Raw genomic sequence first — 21,883 nt, 5'->3', positions numbered from 1 at the left:
TAATTATAATTAAACTAAAAATACTGCATAATATATAATATATTGCATATATATAATACATATTATACTTTTAATTTTGTATTAAAAAAGAAAAAAAATTGTATAAACCAAATCAGTCGGATCAAGTCTTAATCTGTCTAATTTTCAATCTAAAATTTTTGTAAATTCTAGTTCCGATTTAGTTCAATCTAAGATGAGTCCAATGTAATCAACGTTCATTAAAAATATTTACTTTTATAATCATTTACTCTCTCAATAATAATGAAAATTTTCACAATAATTATTCAATGCGTCAGTGTATTTTTAATCGTTTTATATATTTACAACATTAATATAAGATGTTAGTCAAACATCTATTATTTATTTTTAAAATTAATAAATTCAATTGTCATGCTCAATTTACAATATAGCAAGATAAAATATAACACTACACAAGAATAGTTTAGTTTAGTGCTTTATAAAGAGATTAATTTTACAATTTTAATTTGTAAATTTTTTAATTATAAAAGAATTAACTTTTATCTAGGCAAAAATTAATTAAAATATAAAATATAAAAGGGCATCTTTCAATTAAAAAATGAAAATAAAAACAGGAAAAACCAAAAGGAAAATACAAAAACTATAACCAAACACAAACAAGCACTTGGTCTCCCATGAAACACAACTGGTATAGTCCTTTGTTTGGATGAAGTCATTAACAAGAATACAAACAATGGCTTCACCTTCTCAAGACAGTCAGGATTGGGTTCCCTGCTCTGATACCTTTAGTTCTGGGGTTTGGGGGAACAAAGACAACCCAGGGAGATCAGATGAGCCCCATGGCCTGGAATAGCAGACCAATCACAACCAAACAGAATCAATCTGTTACCTAATTTCCACTGGTGGCAAATGGCTCACCTATTGGACCATTTGGTACTTTGAAAAAGGACTAGGCCTGCATATTTAAGTATACCAAGAGGCAAGAACTGAATCTCAAGGCTGTTCCTTTGAAGCTAAAGCAGCTTGTTCTGAATATTTGGAGAGGACACCACTTAGAACAGCTTTCTCCTTGATTTTTAACCTGTATCATTGGCCATATAAGAATGAAAACCAGAAATGAAAAATCCAGCGGAGGAAAAAATAAAATAGAAATGAAGAAGCACAAGAAAGCACGAATTTCATATTTAGTCTACCTGTTTGCAGATCCTGGAACTTTCAGTTTCAAAGCTTTTGTCCTCTTTCTTTTGGATTCTGGTCTTTTCTTTTTTGCCTGGACATGTTCGTGCTTCTTTGAAGACGGTTCTAAAAACGATTCAGTTCTAGTTCCCAAACTGTCACCTAAACTCTGCTCGGATAAACTGTAAGGTTTCAAATTTTCACTATCTTCTTCCCCTTGGGGCGGTACATTTTCATCATCTCGACCCTCGGATTCATCAGAGGAAACTATCTCCCAAGAATCTGAGGAACCGTTATCAATGTCAAAATCAACATCTGGGACTTCTTCCAAGCTGGCTATTTCTAGTTGGGAAGCATTGTAGCTTTGGTTTGCTGAGTGTTCATCTGCAGAGGTGGGAGATTTTGCATTCATAATCTCACATCGTATCTGCTTCTCAATCTTACCAAAACTTATGCTTTGGCCTGAGAACATCTCTACAAACCTGCCAATTACAGAGATACCAGAGACTTAGATTAAGCACATAAAGCAACCTTAGGCCTCTTTGTTTCTCCTTCTGATGAGAAGCAATATCTCCTCATGAGCATGCAACACTTAAAAAAATCTGCCAAATAATCTCAATGTGCGTGGGAATGAAAAAGTATTTTGTGCCTCCAAGGCACCACATCAGCAATGCCTCAAGCTAACCACATGTTGCCACATGTACATGATAAGGGTAAACTTGTAAATATATTTAACAAAGTTCACATCATTATTTACAAGTTTACCTTAATCACGAACACATCAGACGTGATGCCTTGGAGGCTCAAAATACTTTCCCATGTGGGTACGTGCATGCATGGTACAACGGTTAGCCGGTACATGGACATGAGATTAATCACTTGATTTATTGCATTTCACGATCCAAATAGGCAAATACTACCTTTTTGCATCCTTCTCAGACTTGAAGCCAATGAAGGCAAAGCCCCTGCATATAGGATCCCTTGTCTTTTTATTTCCAGAAACAGCTGGAATTATACTCTCAATCCCAGGAACTCCTTTAAAAGACCGCTGCAGATCCCTGTCGATGTTCTTTTTCTTAGGAAGATTGACTACTCGTACACAAATGGCACTAGGAACAACTTCAGGGGCTGCAATAAGTCCAGTTTTATGCGCCAAATGAGATTCAATTTACGTGCAGAGTAAATAATGAAACCATAAGAATGCTATCCCCGAATTGGTACAAACTAAGACACTATCAAGTATCAACTCCTATTAAATCTAGGACTTGTTTTCAACAGTAAATATTAGAGATTTGAAAAGGAATCAAACTATAACCACTAATGTTAAGCATGTGTAATTACAACAGGGCATATTTAGCATATGAAGTAGTTCCAGTAAAAATTAGACATATAATATCCATAACGAGTGATCTAGTCCGTATAGGATGGTTCCCTCATCCCTTTTTGCACACAAGTAAATTCTTCTCTATATGGGCATTTAGCTGGAGCTCCTGGGGAATAAGCCCCTTTACACATAAGGGCAAATCACTAAGAATTGCTCCGTGATTTTGAAGCTTCAGGTCAATTTAAAAAGTCTAGCAAGTGTTTTTTGAGCACTATTTCAACTTTGTGAAGGCTTACTGGTTTATGGAAGATGTTTGGCAGATGAAAAATTCCCCACGCTTTCAATCAAAATTAAGCAAAATATCCAGATTGCATCAGTTCTTAACAACAACAACATACTAGGCTTTAACCCACTATGTGAGGTTGGCTACAAGAATTCTAGCTCTCCAATTATTTCTATCTATGACCTTCTCTTCTACAAAACCCTAATAACTAACATCATACTTAAGTGTCCCCACCAAGTTTTTCTGGGCCTTCCTCTATCATTTTTTCATGAAATACTTTTTCTAATCCATCCAGATCTTACAGCTCATGAGCTTCTGTTCATCTCCTTCTCACAAGATAAAACTATCTTAGTTATGTCTCACACATCTTTTTTTTAATAGGAATGGCTCCAACATTATTACGAGTAATTTCATATCTAATTTTATCTATTTTTACGTGTCAGCAGAGCCGTTCTTAGGTATTAACGAAAAGTGGGGAAACGAGACCCTAACAATGCAGCATATGACAGTGGAAAAGTATTAAACAAACTACTAGAATAGGGTAGGAGCAATCGGGTGACATAAGATAAGAACAATATAAAGGACCTCTCTGCTTGAGGTCAACTTCTTTGCTGGAATTGGCTTCTTGAGGGCTGTTTTTGAGCTCATTGATATTGGCAGCCTGAGCTTCCCTACTCTGCAGCATTTCGTCGAGCAACTTGTCTTCAATTGAAGTGTCATACACCTTCCCCTCGCCAAACCCACGAGGCTTGTTCTCAAGCCAGTCCTTCATACTCCTCAAAGGCAAGTCCTCCTCGTCGTCCTCCCCGTCGCCGTCTTCGTCCTCCCCGTCGTCGTCGTCAAAACCGCCCATTTCCAGGAGGGTATGGCCTCCATTTCCGCGACTCTTTAGGGAAGAAACATAAAACCCAGTACGGAATCGTCCGAGAAAAGGGTAAAAGGAGTGATGGGTCGGTCTGTGCGAGTGAAAAAAGAGCTGGGTCTTGGTCGGAGAAGGAAGAAACTGAGGAATGGCGTTGCAGGGCGGTGGAAATCCTGCAAGGCTGAGCATTGCCGGCCACCAACCACTTGTCCGCCGCCGCAGCTGATTGATGGATTTGAACGTATTATCTATACAGCGCTTGCCTTATCAGCTCCACCTCCAGGCACTCTCGGACCGTCAGCCTCAGCCTGCTCTGATGAATCTTTGATCCTTCCGTCCGGCCATATTTGGATTCTTTTTGGAAGAAAAATAACGGCAAAATAAATATTTTAGCGCATTAATTTTTTTATTATTTTAATCAAATTCATTATTTATATAATTTTAAATTAATTACATATATCTCGACAAATCTATCAAGAATAACGAATTAAGTATAATTCATAAGTATAATTGAATATAATTGACTCAAAAATTACATAATTTAATGTTTAATTAAAATAATAAAACATTAAAATATTTAAATGAATAAAGCATGTAATTATAGGAGATTAAATATGTATTTTATCAAAAATAACAAAATAAGAGATTGAAAATTTACTAAATTGCACCATCATATAAATAATAATATTTTAATTAATTTAATTAATTGTGACAAAATGCTAAGGGCCCTTTCTCTTTGCATCTTAATTTTTAATTTTAAGTTTTAAATTTATTTTTAATTTGTTGTCTTTATAATCTATTTTCAAAAAATTGAAAACAGTTTTATTTGTAATTTTCAATAACTGTTTCTCAAAATAAAAAATATTTTGTTTGAAATTTTGAGAATATTTTTTTAATAATATTTAATTTAATAAATTTGATTATCATACACTGCTAGACTTTGAAAAATCAAGAATATTATATATTATATGTCCATTTTTTACTAATCATATCCAACGATATTATCCCAAAAAGCTTATAAATATAACGGCCCTCACATAATCTCAAATTACAATAAATCTAATCAAATCAATTAGGAAATAAGATATTACACGTATGTGATAATCTCATTAATAATATGTTAATTCGTTTAATATCTTCGTATATGCCAATGTTTTGTTTTTTGATTATTATCTTATATAAAAAAAAAAAATCATGAGACATATAAATACATATATATACACATATTATAATCCATAACTTCCCTCGAAGTTGCGTGGAATAAAAGACTTTATGTTGAATATTAAAATCAAAAGTTTATTTAATGGAAAAGGGAAAAGATGGCACAATGGAAGAAATTCATGGCAAAAGCCCATTCGATGGAAACTAATAGTGACGAGTAACAGTCACGGAAGGTCGACAACCATTAAACAACACCACGAAAGATCAGTAGTAGAGGGTGAAGTAGTGGTAGCGAAAGCTCGAATAACGGCGACAACAGATCTGAGTCACAAAAGATCAACAAAGAAGAAAGGAGACGTCATCACAAATATAGACTCAACGGCCAATGTCTCGCATCTCGACCGTTTAGGGTTATTGGAATTTGCTCCCTCTTTTTTTAGGGAAATTTCCCTCAATGGCTTGGTATGAGAACGATGGGAAAGAAAGAGAAAAATAGGTAAAGAGTCGTTTTTTGTGTTTTGAGATTTTGTACTTGTTTTGGCTGAAAACAACTAAAGACACATTTTGTTGTTTTTAATTTTCTTTATATATTCTTTTTGTTTTAAAAATTAAATTTTTGAAAAATAATAAAATAAATATATTTTTAGTGTTTTAAAAAACTAAAAACAAAAGAAATGACTAAAAATAGCAAAGAGAACATGCCATTATTTTTTTATTTTGTTTTGTGTTTAACAAGTTAGATGAACTTATTTTCGTCACAATTTTTTTCTATAAATAAGAATTTTATTAAATAAAAAAACTACAAAAGCGACTATAACTTTATGTTGAGGCATACCCTGAATATTACAACAAAAGACTTAAATATAATAGAACTAAACAAGCTAACCAAACAAATAAACAAGAAAAAAAAAAACCATACAACTATGCACGGATGTTAGAGAAAGTCTCCAAAAGTTTGTATATATATAAAAAAATAAAACTAATTCTCAATTATAATAATCCATAAGTTTTTGTTTGCACAATCAATTCGATTACTGAATCAACCAAAATTCACTAATCGATTAAACTGAATCAAGAAACAAAACTAAACTGAACCAATCAATTAACCCAAAAAATCAAGGTAACCGATAATAAAAAAAAAAATCAAACTCAAATTGTATAAAAATGAACCAAACTGATTAAATCGAAAAAAATAAAGAAAATGATAGAAAATATACAAAATTAAAGAAAATAACGTTGTTTTATAAATATAAAAATAATATCATTTTAAAGTTCGATCAATTTGATTAGTTCAGTTATTTCAACCAAAAAATCGAACCGAAAATATAATTTTTGAAAAAAATTAATCAAACCAAAATGATTAAAAAAAAATCAAACTGAACTAACAAGTTCGGTCAATTTAGATAAATAGAACTTTTGCTCTCTCTTAGTAGAAGAGTACTAAGAAATATTTTTGTTAATTTATTAGCTTTTTGTGTTTCTTTTTTTGTAAGAAAAACTTGATTTCCTAAGGAAAAATCAACTTCAATGCTTTTATTTTAATCAAAATAAAATAATAAAAATTAAAATGAAGTTGAAAAAGGTAATTTTAATTTTTTTCATTAATTCAATAATTATGGGAAGAAAAATGTTTTTTTTTGCTATAAAAAAATTAATTGTTAATTGTATAAAAAATCATTTGTTTGGTTCATTTGGGCCGCCGGCCCACATATCTCAAGAGTAGCCCAAACTTGAGATACAACAAAATAAGCCCACAAAATTCTACCAAAATGAGATTTTTCATATAATTTTTTGATATAAAAAATATTTTTAAAATGATGTGCAGTATTATATTTTCACAATATTAACTAATTTCCATATGAATTTTACTTTTTTAGTATAGAATTATTAAAATTGAATGTTTTAGAATATGTCACTAGAAATTTGAATTTTCTTTGGGTGCCATCACTCAAATCAGAATACTTTGCGTGTGCACTAAGGTTGTTAAACTCGAGATTTTATAGTAGAATTGAATGAGAGCTCATAAAATCGAATTGAAAGATTTTAAATACAATTAAAAATATATTTTAATATAAATATATATTTATAATTACATAATTTTAAAAAAATTAATATTACTTAATAACATTATTATTACAACCTTATTCATTTTGAATGAAATATATATATATATATCTATTTCAAAATAACTTCATATATCAATTTTAAAAATATTAAATAATATAAAATTTATAAATATTAAGTCTATTATAAAATTTCATTGAGTTTACCATCAAGTTTATCAAATTGACTTGTGACTTAACTCCAATTCAATATAATTTTGATTTTACCATCGAGTTGACTCATTTAGAGGTTTATGTTGTATAAAGTCGTACAAGTTGACTCATAAATTTGACAAAAAATACATGCTTTCAATCACATGAATTCTAGTTTTTTAATCATTTCTATACATGATTTTAGTTAATCCAATTTTCTTAATCTTTCTCTATTTCTTTTGGTAAAGATTTTATTTCATTCCATTTGCTCTTGCTTGAGTCTTTATGGATGCTCTTTACACACGATCGATCAAATTATCATAACGGACATCTTCCACCTAAGCAAAGAAAAATAAATAAATAAAAGATTTTACATTATTTACTTATTTTTGCTATAATGCTCAACAAAGGCAAGGTGGGTTGTGATCTCAATCTACAATTGGTGACATGAATTCATTGGGTGTTTGAAATTGATAAAACACCACTTGATGGAGGCATGGAATTAAAGATAGAGAACAACCCATTCATCACATCCTTTTGCTCCCAAGCCCACACCCAACATTTGCGAGCCTCTTAGGACCTACCTCTACTATTCCCTAATAGGACTCAATACTCATAGGCCATAGGTATTGATTTGCTCCCTGAAAGTGCCACTTACCAACTATTTCAATTTGTTTCACATCTCCCATCACAACATAAGAGTGTTATAATCCCGACATCATCACATGCACAACTCGATTTTAAGTAAGATAACGATAATTAACATAGATTTAACTCGTTAGTCATTTTTATATATTAATATTTTTTCTTAATCATTATAGACATTTAATGTCATAAGTGATAATTAAAAGGGATTTTACGAATGAATTGTAACTCATATATTAAAAAAAAAAAAAATCCACTTTCATTATGAGTTATGTTTGTATTTTAAGCCGTAGAACTATAGTCGCACATGCATATGCATGGCCCTTGACCTAATGTTTCCTATTTCTTTTTTTCTTGGATAATTTATTGTCAACTTTGAGACAATTGAAGGGTCAATGCCATCAATGTTACAAGTATAATATAATAATAATAAAAAAAAAAAAAGTAAAGAAACAAGTGAATGGAGTTGGCACATATTTATTAATTAATGTTATATTTGGGGCAGGCAGGGCCACCATCAACAAGCTCCCTTAGTTGTTGGCTTTAAACAGAGGGCTTCCCACCAGCTTGATTGACACTCAAGGGGTCTCTTCTTCCTCTATCTTTCCTTAATTAGATTATTATTCTACATATTAAACAACTTTAGTATTACTAATCCTGAATAATTAGAGGGGTGCCACAAATGGCTCCAATCATCAACAAGCCGATTAATTTGTCATTTGCATAAACCCTAATCCCAGCTTGTAATTCAAGCTAAGCACTTGCTATATATGTGTATATATATTCTTCTGTGGGGCTTGGGAATGCAGTTGGGACATCAATTTAGTTAGGCCGATGCCATTGACCATGAGAATGCCCAATTAAGAAAATGGAGAACCCATGAATAGGACATGGATATAAGTTGTTAATTGTATCGCTTTTGTTGTTTAGAAATTGTTTACTTATTGGGGCATGGGGCGTGACCTAAATTAAGTTAATGGGTTGTTAATAAAGCTTCTTTGGGGGGGGGGGGGGGGGGGGGGGGGGGGGCACTTCTTTTGTCTTTATTTTCCCGTTTGAGACCCTAATGAGATACACAAAGCATTAAAAGGTTAAATAATAGCCATAATTTTATCAATTAAACGTGATGAAACACCATGGGGTGTGATCAAGAAAGCAATCCCATCACCTACAATTGAAGAGCCATGGTTGAATAGATAGGCTTACAATGCAAAGATGGATATGTCCTAATCTAATTCACCGGCCAACCTCCAAAAGGGGTTAAAATGGGTCCCTAATCTTTGGGTTATTTTTAGAATCCAAAGTCCAGATAGCAACTTATACCTGCAAAATAAGGCCATGTTTGATTGCAGTTTCTGGGTTTCATTTCCTTTCTGGGTTCTTAGAATACAAATTTAAAAAATTTATAGGAATAGTAAAAATATTTTCTAATCATTTCTCAAAATAGGATGTTGGGGATACAAGTATTTATGCATTGGGACAGACTTAAGAACGAGGCGAGCTAAAGTGATTGGATGAATTTTTTGTTTTTTTCTTCTTCTAGTTTAGTACAAGTATGGGCCGAACACTTGAACTTAATTGACAAAGATATTGTACCTATGACCTAACCCGAATTAATTTTAGGGAAAGTGATTTGATTTGAGTTATGTTGCATGCACATTTTTTTCGATACATATAGTATTTAGAAGATAATTTTTTTGTGGCTACACAAGTTTTGAAATCGAGACCCAACTTGACTATACTCGACGTTAATTAGACTAAGTTGATCTAATTTCGTTTTATGATTGGGTCAGATCTAAATTCGTATAAACTCTTCAAATAAAAAAATAGTGCACGATTTTTGTTCAAATAAAAAAATAATTTTGGAAATCACAACATCAAACAAGCCCCAAGAGAGTCAAGATTGCCCCATTGAAAGATGTTCCAATTTCAACTTTGCAAAGCAACTGGGGATGGTGAAAGGAAGGATCAAAAAGCCAAAAGTTTGGGACTGGGAGAGGCAAATAATACAAGACAAGGCCTAAAAACAGAGAAGATAGAGAGAGAGAGAGAGAGGAAAGAGAGAGTGGTGAAATGAAAATGACATTGCAAAATGTTTGGTTGGTCCATGGCCCTATCCACCAACAATCATCTCTTTAGGAAAAAAATTCAAAAAGCTTATCCGAATACGTTAAACCCAAAATCTCATACTTATCACTAAAAACGAGTCACTGCCCTTAAAAATTTAAGGACACCAACCCCAAATTTTAGAACAAGATACAGTCAAACTCCCCCAACAAATCCCTGTTTCTCATCCCCAGGATGGGCTGCATATCATTGCTATATTCATAGGATGTTGACTTCACTGCCTTCTGCTTGCAATAATAATATACATTACACACACATAAATGTATATTATTATTTAAGCAACAAGAATATTTTGATGTTACGAAATTCTCTCAATAAATTGAATTTCTAAATTATAGCATGAACCACACTTTTAGTTTATTATAACCAAATGAACTATATGTATTATACTTGTGTAAGTAAAAAATTAAAAGATTTCATGTGAAGATTTATCGGACGATGTTTGACTATTATAATTTAATTTTTTTGCTTTATTTAGGCAAATTTTAAAAGAAAACGAGTCCTGATTTATTGGTAAAACTATTTTTGAATTGTTTCGAGGTAACAAGTTTAAGCCCGTGTTGTGTTTTTTTAGTTTTTTTTTTAATTTAAAATATATAAAATGTATTCTATAACTATGATAAAATAGTTAAATAAATTACTTAATTTAAACATTGATGATAGTAACTCAAAAGAAGGTGTATTTAGTGAAGTGTGACAGTGAATAGTTTGGTGGTGTTGGGAAATGAATTTAGTAAGGGATGTGGATTGAAGTGATATGAATTGTGCCATCAAAAACAGTTGGAACAGAGTGCCAGAGAATTGTCATTGAAGAGATGACACAGAACAAACACAGGGGGATGATGATGCTAAATGAATAAACCAAAGAAATATTAGGCCAAATGTATATTTTAGTTCTTCTATGTGTGTATATATATATTTTTTAGATATTTAAATTTTTAATTATTTTAAAGATATTTATGAACTATATAATTTTTAGTCAATTATACTATTAAATTTTTTGTTATTTCAATTACACTCCTAAACTATGCAATTTCAAGTCAGTTGCACTCCTGAATTTATTTGATGAGAACAATAAATTCAAAAATATAACTGAAAAAATACAAAGTTCAAGGATATAATTGATTTAAAATTATAAATTCATAGGTATCTTTTAAATAATAAAAAAATTGAGTGTTTAAATAAAATAACGTAAAAGTACAAAGGTTAAAATATATATTTTGTCAAAAATATTATTTAAACATTTGGTTATGATATTTTTATAATATTTATGTGTTGATATGTTATATTTTACATTACATTAATATTGATGTGTCATAGACAAAAATTCATTAAAAGATAAAAAAAGTTTAAAAGTCTAAAATAATTTTTTGAACTAAAAATATGTAAAACTCCCATAGAAGATTCTAAATAAAGATCAAACAAGATAATTTTAACATTCAGAAATTGCTCTAAGAATTCTGCGAAAAAGATAAACATTATCCATACAAAAAAAAAAATAATTCTAGAGGATTTGAGAAAATTTTATGTTTCTCTATAAATACACAAGATCTCATTTTAAAAGATGTATATTTTTTATACTAGTTTCAATACGGGTTTTAAGTTCTTAAATATTAAAGTATTTGTATAAAGATTTTTTTTTTGTACTTTTTAATCATTCTCTTTTTTATAGACTCTTGACGGATTGAGAGCAATATTTTTAGTTAATAAATTTATTATTATTATTGTATTCAAAGAGCAGCCAATATAAGTGTATGAATGAACATCACAAAAAGTATGGACATAATAAGTCAGCATACAAGACAACTGCTGGGGAGGAAGACATCACTCCCTCTTTAACTCTTTTAGCGCTGTCCCTACACCAACAAACACCCGTGGGATTTCCCTCTGTTAAATTCTAACTCTTCTATTTAATGGGCAACACATCATATTATGAATTTTAATGGGTCAACTAAATTCCCAGGCAACAGCCCAAATAAAATTACATCTTCATTCTTAACTTTCATATAACTAAATTATTAAATCTTATTAAAAATCATCATATGTAAGTTTTTAAATAAAATTTTTGATTAATCAAGTGTAGCAATGGAAGAGAGTCAGATTTATATTTTTACATATTTTTTCGTATGATCATTTGAACTTTTTGCTGTTTCGATTATATCTTCTAAACATAATTTTTGAGTTAATTTAAGTTATGTATTTTGATTTTTTTTTTATGATAATTCAAATTTTTTGTTGTTTCAATTACATATCTTGATTTATATTTCTGAGTCAATTTAACTCTTGTACTCTTATATGTAACAAAAAAAGGTAAAGTAATTGATACATAAAAAAAATATTAAAGTATAATAATTAAATTAATTTAAAAATATAAATTTATAAATATAATTAAAATAATAAAAAATGTAAGTTATTATCTGAAAAAATTTAAAAATATAAATATAAGTGTATAATTAAAATAATTATTATATAAATAAAAGGCGAAAGTAAACGGATAAAAATATAGATAGATTTGATGGGGGTGGAGTAAAGGAAGGCAATGAGAGGCTATAATTGTGGGGATTTTCCGAGGCCAAAGGATTTTGGAGAGGTGGGGGCAGTGCTGCGGTCATCATAACGCCGCCCCTAAATGATCAACGAATCAATTGAGTGAATTATTTCACTCTTGATTGGGAGATAGACGACAATGCTGGAAATGCCAATCGATGAGGGGTAGTTCCGTCATTTCCCTACCCTACTACCCACTGCTTGCACAAACCACCAACCATATACGTGCATTTATATACATCAGATGTGTTTGTAACTTTCCCCCGTGGGTTCAAAAAAGTTTAAATCAATGCCTCCGCTCCCCCCACCCTTAAAAGGTGAAGGGTTTTTGAGTGCCTCCAATCCCCCATGCACATGCCCCCATATCGCATCCAAAGTTTTCCCCCTTTTTATTTTTTTTCTTTGTAAAAGTTTAAATTTTTTGTACCAAATAATTAAAGCCGAGATTGATTTATGATTCAACAATAAAAGCCCAAACAAAGTGAGAGTTAATGTGATTATGGGACGAGGGCATCATGTGATTAGATGAGTGGAAGTGAGTTGGTGTGATGAGACATTACGTGATTTAAAAGAAGAAGAACTTGATATTCTGCACTATTTTCTTTTTTAACACTCCTATTCTCGATTACAACGTTTCATACTATTTGTTAACTTTTAGAAAGACGTTAAAATTATAGGTGACTTTAAAAGATTCGAGTCGAAGTAGATTTCTTCGTCTAAGAAAGTTAAAGATAGCTTAACAGATACGCGTTTATTCTAATTAAACAAGAAAAAACAAAGAGCAAGAATAATAAAGACGTCGTAAAATTAGACAAAGAAAGGTGAAAGATAATGCTATAAAGACATGTGATTGAATAAGAGAGAACTCACATTTTACATTGGTTGAAAAATATGCCACCATATCTCTTTAGTATACTCATAATCTTAATTACTTAAAATTGCAATACTTTTTCAAATAAAGTTTAAAACTTTTGTACAATCCAATTGATTTAGGGAGACACTAAAGATCAACATACTATAATTATATTTTAATAAGTTAAAAGTGAACACTTTCCCTTTTTAACAAAGTAGATTTTTTCACGTGAGAATTAATTAATAATTAATACGATGATAACGTCATTTGATGAGATATAAAATATTTAAACTATGGTTATAAAAACATTGAAAAAAAGTTACATTTCACATGACTTGGGGGGATGGAGTGTCTATCCCATGGGGTACTCAAAAGCAATATAGTTAGGAATGGTCACAGAGTGTGTTTGTATGCATGTTCCCTTAATTGATGATAATGCCATCACTTTCTCAAAATGTAATATGTATGGTTGGAATTTGTCTCATTTGGGTCAATGACTTTCTAACTTAATGGCATTTAGTTGCTTGTTGTCTCGAGTTTTGATTCCTCCTAAAATGGATCAATAATTTTGGTTTCTTTTATGTTGTCACCATGCAATTTAAATTATTTAGTATTAATTTTATTGAATTGATCAATATTTGATATATTAAAATATAACTTTACATGACATAAAATAAGTAAAGTAGTAAATAAGCTGAGTCGTTTGCAAATGACACAATGTTCAACTTGATAAAAGTTTATTCGATTTTGTTCGTTAAAGTAAACGAACTGAGATTGAACTTAACTTTGAAATTTGATTTGTAAACGAGCTGAGATTAAGCTTGCGAATGTATTCGATTAGAGATTTGTGAATATTAATAGATTCAATTAGAAATTTACAAATAACTTATAAACAAATTCGTTTATAAATATATTATTTAACACCAAATTATCAAGTAATTTGATTTTTTTATTATATGGTGAACGATTTTATATTTATATTTATATTTAGACATTCGATTTTAATATTTGAGCTGATATTCTTTTTTTTTATTATTCACATAGGGTGTTCGAGTTTTGCTTAGATTAATCCTCAGGAGTGAGTGACTTTCCCCTTGATGCACTTCCGGGTAAATCCAAATATAGACATAGTCTATACACACCCAGAACTAGATATTTGGTGCAATATATTCTAAACTTGCATTCCAGCAATAAATTTGTCTTTCAAGTTGTCACACTAATTCGAACCCCGATACTTCATATGAAACTTCAAGTGTTTTATCACTGCACCATACTTACCGGGGCTTTAAGCTGATACTCTTGGAATGATCGCCCTTGCATGGGCCCCAATGCTCATGCTCTCGATTTCGTTAGGAGAGATAAATTATATATTAAGCTTGTGCATAGCGAGAATTGAACTCGCAACTCACTGAATTAATACCGGCATATTGGTAATCCGATCGTTCCACATATATTCTAAAAACTTTAAGTTGATACTCTTATAATGATATATCACGTGTCGTGTATCATCATATTAATGTAAACGCATCAACATTAATACAAAATATTATCTCAAATATTAATAAGATGATTTATCAATTACTTCCTTTAAACTCAATAAAATTATTCAAAATGTACACAATTTTAATCCCACTACGGAAGTTAATACCCAACTGCTGACTCTACCCACCAAAATATACTTTAGGGAAATTCTATCCCCAACCTGCCAAATTGCTCTTCACAGTCCACTTCATGCAAAATACTCCACTAATTTTAAAATTTCAATTTTAACCCCAGCTGTAGCAAAAAGAAGAGAGAGTGTAGAAGAGAGAAGAGAGAGAGAGAGTGGGTTGGCTGCCATGGCCGACCCATACACACATATATATATACACACACGATTCGGCCATGGCAGCCGCACAGAAAGAAAGAAAGAGAAAGAGAGAGAGTGGGTCGGTTGCCATGGTTGACCCACACACACATATATATATACACACGATTCGGCCATGGAAGCCGCACAGAGAGAAAGAAAGAGAAAGAGAGAGAGAGAGTGGGTCGGTCATGGCCGACCCCCACACACACATATATATACACACTCACACTCACACACACACATATATACACATATAGCATGGTCGCAGCCATGGAATCTAGCCTAACACACATTACCTATACACACACACACACACTCATACATATGAAAGCATGGTCGCGTCCATGGCAGTCGCTGCCATCAGAAACCTCTGCCCCGACCCCTACCCACTTCAGTGACGATAGTAGCATCATTACCTCCGTCAGTCAGGATGGTGGCGGTCGCGATATCGCTACCATCGCCCCGAGTCGGGGAACCCGCTGGGTTCCCTAACTGTTGCCATAACTAGGTTCCATGGCCACGGTTGACATGGTCGCAACCATGCATGTGCGTGTACATATACGTGTGTGTGGGGGGGGGTCGGTCATGGACGACCCATTCTCTCTCTCTTTCTTTTTCTCTGTGCGGTTGTCATGGCCGGATCGTGTGTGTATATATATGTGTGTGTGGGTTGATCATGGCAGCCGACTCGCTTTCTCTCTCCTTTTTTTGTTTTTTGTTATAATTGGGGTTAAAATTGAGATTTTAAAATTAATAGAGTATTTTGCATAGAATAAATCATGAAGAGTAAGTAATTTGACGGGTTGAGAATAGAATTTTTCGGTACTTTATCGTTACCCCACTAGTATTCAAATTTCAGATTCCCCAAGACGCGTGTACGGATGAGCAGCGTCCTATCGCCATCCAACGGCCACGCTTTAGCCGAGGATAAGAAAGAGCGGCGCAGCCACCAAATTTAAGCGGGAAAAATAAAAAGGATGTCCACCGCTCCCCCATGTCCCTTTTCGCTCCTCCGAGTCTCGAAACAGAGCTTTCTATTAATTAACTTTTTTTAATATTGGATATTCGAAGCTTTTTTTTATGTTTTATTAGTGTGATAATTCAAATATTTTTATAATTTCAATTACACTTATAGAGGGTGTATTTTTGAGTTAATTACACCTTACCAATATATGGTCTAATTGCATTTTTCTTATTTCAATTGAATTTTTGAGGTGTGTAATTAATTCAAAAATATATGGTCTATGAGTATAATTAAAATAACAAAAAGTTTGAATTGTTACAAAAAAAAAAAAAAAATCAAAGCATAAAGAGTTAAATTACTAAAAAATGTATTGTATACGAATGTAATCGAAATAACGAAAAATTAAATTAAATACACAAAAAAATATATAAATAATTAAACTATCTTTTTAGGGTGACCCACACAAACTCTCATCCAAGTTACTTTAACTATGTGTTTGATTGAAATTATTTTTTATGAAAAATGTCATATCAATAAAAAAAACATCATGCTTAGATGTTTGATTACTTAATATTTTTCATGGTGAAACGTGTTTTGACCTATTTTTTATAAAAAAAATGTACCTAAGGGAGATGAGAATTATTTTCCATGAAATTGGAATTTTTTTTTTTTGTTATCTCTTTTCAACCAAACACATTCTTAGTGCACGCAAATTATGAAATATAAAAAATATTATTTACATATTTAAGTTTGATATATTTATTAATATTTTATATTAATGTATTGTATGTTTATATTAATACAACTAATATAATTACATGCATCAAATTTAAATATCTAAATAAATTGAAATGGTAATAGGAATGGTGTTTGGAAGTTGAATGGCCTGATCTATATTTTTATTTATGTATTTTCACCTTATTTTTTATGGTCACTTAAAATTTTTATTTTTTTTATTACACTTTTAAATTTTTATTTTTGAGTCAATTTAATCTCTATATTTTGATTATTTTTTCATTTGATAACTCAAATATTTCATTATTAAAATTACATCAATGAATTTAAATTTTAAGTTACTTTGAACCTTATAGTTTAATATGAATGGAGTGTGATGTGTATTTTATTATATTATTTTATTTTTTTTATACATAAAAATAAAGAGATTAAATTAATTAAAAAATATAAATACATGAATGCAATAAAAAGAATAAAAAAATTGAATTATAATACAAAAAAATTAAAATATAGAGATTAAATTAATTAAAAAAAATTAAATTTAAGAGCATATCGAAATAATAAAAAATTTAAATAATTGTATAAAAATATAAAAATAAAAATATGAATATAATCAAATCAAATGGTAGAGAAAGGAAAATAAGATTGGGAGGGAATAAGAATGTGATTAAAAAGTAGGAAGAAGGTAAAGAAATGGATATCTTAGTTTCCCGCCACCAACGTATATTCTGGAAGGACATGTGGTGTTCTTTAATGGGGTTTGTCATTTTGCTCCCAGTGAATTCATTAAATAAGTCTCTCTGCACACTATTAGCCCACTTTCACAGCCACCCCTCTCTCTCTCTCTCTCTCTCTTTTACTGTGACATGCCTAGCTGCTTCTGCTCTTCGTCGTAATTATCAATCAATCAAATCCTAAACTAGCTAGGTTGAAGAAGACGACGGGCCTTTTAATTATTTCGAATGCATGTCGTCGTGCTAGCTATAATTATTAATGAACCATGTAATTTTCTTTTTTGTAAAGTTTTCTACTGCCGTGCCAATCGGGGTTGTATTTTCCGGGAAAATAACGCCCCAGATTTCCCTTTTTTCCTTTTCTCGTGGATTAAAGAAAACGAATTATGGGATCTGATGCACAGTAGTCATGTATTTATATCCCAGGAACCAGATAGAAACTGCAAAGTACTGAAAGCTGAAGATAGCTCTTACCTTCACACTTCGATCGGGGGAATTATTCCGGCGGCGGCGGCTCTGACGACTTTCCGGTGAGGGTTTGCGATCGCTTCCGCGTTGAGCCAACATGAAGAGGACCGCGGTATGAGGGACGGTAGTCTGCGATCATGTCCGTCTCCTGTTCCGACTGCTTCTCCGACCTACTCTGCGGCGAGGACTCCGGAGACTTGTTCGGGGACCTGCCGGAATATTCTTCCACCTCCGACCTCGACACTTCGGCCGACGCCGAGGAATCGATCGCCGGATTCATAGAAGGCGAGAGCAACTACGTGCCGGGAATTGACTACATCGAGAGGTTTCAGTCTCAGTCATTGGATGCATCGGCTCGCGCGGAGTCTGTTGCATGGATTCTCAAGGTATTTCAATACTCGAATCTCGTCTTCTTCTTCATCGCTCTTCGCTAACCTGCGCCAGTGCGATCCGATTCAAAAGTTCCTAACATCAGGATCAATAATGCCACCGGATCGCATAAAATCTATTGAATTCGTTGTTCATGCCGCTACAGTGAGCTAGTGGTTAACATCAAACCACTGCAAATAGATGCGGCTACATACATACATATATATATATGTATATATTCAACTCGCCATCGGAGATTTCGATACGGATGCTCAGAAATGCATTTTACCGTTTTCCGATGCGCTTACTCTAGAGTCGATATTCATTCCGATTCTTTTCAACTGCTCTCCGGCGCATCTTCGAAACACCGGGATGCTATGCGGAGGCCGGAGATATGACCTGACAACCGCCCGTCCGGTCGCCGGCGATTTGGTTCTGTTTACGTGTCTATATAATTTTTGGCGCATCCAACGCGTCCGGTCGGGGGCGAGGGTGATTGTTAGTTACCGTGTTTTCCTTTGCCTTGCAGGTCCAAGCTTACTACGGTTTCCAGCCTCTAACGGCGTATCTCTCCGTCAACTATTTAGATCGTTTCCTGTATTCCCGTCGGCTGCCGGTAATTAATATTTTCATGTTTATACATAAATTATGTATACATTTTTTATGAAAGGACAATTAATGCCTGTAAATTATATTTGTTATTATTAAATCAAGATAATGTCGTGATGAATGATTAAAAATGTTGACTTTCCACACATTGTGACAAGGACCCAATTATAGTGACTAAACCCAATACTTAGGCTCTTTAGTTTTTTTTTTTTTAAAAAAAAAAAGTTAAAAAAACAGTATTTGGTTAATGGGTTATAAAGAGTAGTTTTGGCATGCAGCTGAAGAGCATATAATCCTTTATTAGCCAACAAAGAGATCAGATCAATCAATGGCCCGTTTATTATTGTGAAAGGTTGGCAAAGCCCATCTTCCTTGTAATAAATTAAATTATGTTTACGTGTGAGTAATGGCACCAGAGATATCCTCATAAGATGGCATGAAAGTGACTCAAGTACATAAAGAAATCACAGAGTTGAATACTTTCATCTTTTTATGGGCACCCAAGTCAACAGCACAGTGGTCAGTGTGGTAATTGGTTGAATTTTTCAATTGAGAATTTGACGTTTTGGTTTTCTTCAATCTGAACAGCTAACAGATGGCTGGCCATTGCAGCTCCTCTCGGTTGCTTGCTTGTCGCTAGCGGCCAAGATGGAGGAACCACTGGTTCCTTCTCTGTTGGACCTCCAGGTTACTTATCTTTCTTTTTCCTTCTTCAATTTGCACAAAAGATATATAATAATACACAATTGCACACATCAAATAGATAAATAAAAATGTGGGAGTTGTATTTGAACTCTTGCAAAGAAAGTTACTTTAGCCTCTTACATGATGCTAATTAACCATGGGTTATAATTAAGTTTATCTCTAAAAGTGATTTGTAAAGAAGGTTGACCCAGCCAAGCTTGTGCCAACTGTGTCATTATTCAATAGGTGGAAGGTGTAAAATATATTTTTGAACCAAGAACAATCCGAAGAATGGAGCTTCTTGTACTGGGCGTTCTGGATTGGAGGCTGCGATCCATTACACCGTTCAGTTTCATCAGCTACTTTGCTTCCAAGCTCGATTCCACAGGAGCTTATGCTGGATTTCTGATTTCAAAAGCCACACAGATTATCCTGGCCAACATTCAAGGTAATATTGAAGATTAGTTCACTTGCAGACTATATATATGACAGTTATGGTGTTATTAATGACATGAATACATGATTAATTAAAACCGTGTTAATGTTGGTAACAGAGGCTAGTTTCCTGGAGTACTGGCCGTCATGTATAGCAGCGGCAACCATCGTCTGCGCAGCGCATTACATTCCAAGCTTCTCTCTGCTCAGCCCAGCACACGCAGAATCATGGTGCGAAGGCCTCAGTAAAGTAAGGACCTGTGACTGTGATTAAGATTTGGCAAATGCGAACTGTATATTTATATATATACACACACCCAACTTGGAAAATCACCAATTTTTGCAGGAGAAAATAATCAGCTGCTACGAGTTAATGCAACAAATCAAAGCGGTTGATATTGATCACAGGCCAGTGAGGAAGCCTCCAAAAGTGCTGCCCCAGCTGCGAGTCATGACTTGGGCCAAGGTCGGGCCGGGTCATGATTCTTCTTCTTCTTCATCTTCATCCTCTTCTTCTTCTTCTTTTTCTTCGTCATCCTCCTCGTCATCTTGCAAGAGGAGGAAATTAAATAGCAGCTCGAGGGCAGATGATGACAAAGGAAGCTCTGATTGAGGGGGGGGAGCAGAATAATGGGGGTGGATAGAAAATGAAGGAAAGTGGTGGTCTTGTCTAGAATCCTCAGTATTTTTAAGAGAGGGGGTTTCAGAAGAAAGAGAAAAATATTGACTCGGGTGCTTCTGTAGATTATTAGCACATATATATATATATACTATAAGTTTTGAAGATTGATTAATTTTTTGCTTTCTTGGCGGGTGGGGGAAGGTGGGTTCTCCCATTCATCACTGGCGTTGCAGATTCCCAAGGGAAGGGGATCCCATAGATCTATATATATATATATAATTTTCCAGTGAGATGGAAAGAGTGGGAAAGTGGGGGATTAAATTCAAAAGGCAGCAATGGATGATTATTATTGAATGAAAGGAGTAGATGTAGATGGCGGGGGCCATCGCAGAAGTGGCAGGAGGGTCTCCATGGGACTGATGACTGATGAACATTGGAGTTGGATCTGCCTTCAATGCCCATGGATGTAAGTCAAGCTTCCTTCCCCATCTCCAACTGATCGATCTTCCATATTAATTACCCTAAACCTAATGTCTCAATTAGAGTGAAAGCTCCATCTCCATGGTCCATCACCCCTTATCTTGAAAAAATTTCCCCCTTTTCACCTCTATGAGTGCTGTGTGTGTGTGGCTTTTTTGGCGGGATTGACCTTCTTGTATTAATTGATCACGCACGTGTGATGGTCACACGTGTGATCTTTTTTTTTTTCTTTTTCGGGCACAAATTTGGCCTGACCATACGAAGGGGTCTTTGGGGCCTTTTCTTTTTTTTTGCTTTTCTCAAGGCGTGTTGTATTTGGATTCAACCACCAATGCAAAGTTATATATATATAATATATTATGTGTATATGTATGTTTCTTTTCAGCGATGATATTTGTGTGTTTCTTTGTGCCATGCACGTGAATGACAATGAAGCCTTTGTAGCTTTGCAATTTGTTTTCATCACTCAGGAGAAGAACCATTGAGAACGATGGGGGCTCCGCCGGACCCCCTTCATCAATAAAGCTCCATCATCGCTTCATTTGAGTGAACAATGGTGGCTCCGCCTCTGTCACCACCTCTCCATGACTTGGCTCCTGGCTGTTTCCTCAACCCTTGCCATGCATTAAGATTCCCGACTATATAGTTTTAAATCATAAGCATAATAATAATGTGCACAATTTTATTTCTAAAATGACAACTCGTTTAGATAATTAACTAGA

General features: G+C 33.2%; 2 protein-coding genes across 3 annotated transcripts; one reads left to right on the top strand and one right to left on the bottom strand.

The window, feature by feature from the left end:
* Positions 1-620: 620 nt before the first annotated feature.
* LOC127788481 (uncharacterized) lies at positions 621-3,974 on the bottom strand. The gene is made up of 4 exons (XM_052316815.1): positions 3,348-3,974; positions 2,076-2,283; positions 1,173-1,637; positions 621-1,060 (listed from the first exon to the last, which is right to left on the bottom strand). Exons 1-4 carry the CDS (start codon positions 3,811-3,813, stop codon positions 973-975), a joined length of 1,227 nt encoding a protein of 408 aa, XP_052172775.1. The 5' UTR covers positions 3,814-3,974; the 3' UTR covers positions 621-972.
* A 13,603-nt stretch (positions 3,975-17,577) lies between these two features.
* On the top strand, positions 17,578-21,527 carry LOC127789123 (cyclin-D1-1-like). Of its 2 annotated transcripts, none has more exons than XM_052317911.1 (6): positions 17,578-18,348; positions 18,861-18,947; positions 19,553-19,627; positions 19,871-20,072; positions 20,179-20,309; positions 20,406-21,527. In XM_052317911.1, the coding sequence occupies exons 1-6, from the start codon at positions 18,100-18,102 to the stop codon at positions 20,670-20,672; spliced, it is 1,011 nt and encodes a 336-aa protein (XP_052173871.1). In that variant the 5' UTR covers positions 17,578-18,099; the 3' UTR covers positions 20,673-21,527. The 2 variants fall into 2 exon arrangements, with proteins under 2 accessions (XP_052173871.1, XP_052173870.1); XM_052317910.1 differs by having other exon boundaries at positions 17,579-18,348; positions 19,529-19,627.
* The last annotated feature ends 356 nt before the right edge of the window (positions 21,528-21,883 follow it).

Source organism: Diospyros lotus, chromosome 13 (genome assembly GCF_014633365.1).
Source record: "Diospyros lotus cultivar Yz01 chromosome 13, ASM1463336v1, whole genome shotgun sequence".
NCBI lineage: Eukaryota > Viridiplantae > Streptophyta > Magnoliopsida > Ericales > Ebenaceae > Diospyros > Diospyros lotus.
The sequence above is the reverse complement of the archived record's forward strand: the minus strand, read 5'-3'. Positions and strand labels throughout refer to the sequence as shown.

Coding starts and splice junctions, on each gene's coding strand:
- LOC127788481 (XM_052316815.1), bottom strand. CDS start 3,813: ATGCTCAGCCTTGCAGGATTTCCACCGCCCTGCAACGCCATTCCTCAG. Junction 2,284..3,347: donor AGTTGACCTCAAGCAGAGAG/GTCCTTTATATT, acceptor GACTTATTGCAG/CCCCTGAAGTTGTTCCTAGT. Junction 1,061..1,172: donor GTTCCAGGATCTGCAAACAG/GTAGACTAAATA, acceptor CCAATGATACAG/GTTAAAAATCAAGGAGAAAG.
- LOC127789123 (XM_052317910.1), top strand. CDS start 18,100: ATGTCCGTCTCCTGTTCCGACTGCTTCTCCGACCTACTCTGCGGCGAG. Junction 18,349..18,860: donor CTGTTGCATGGATTCTCAAG/GTATTTCAATAC, acceptor TTTGCCTTGCAG/GTCCAAGCTTACTACGGTTT. Junction 19,628..19,870: donor CTTCTCTGTTGGACCTCCAG/GTTACTTATCTT, acceptor ATTATTCAATAG/GTGGAAGGTGTAAAATATAT.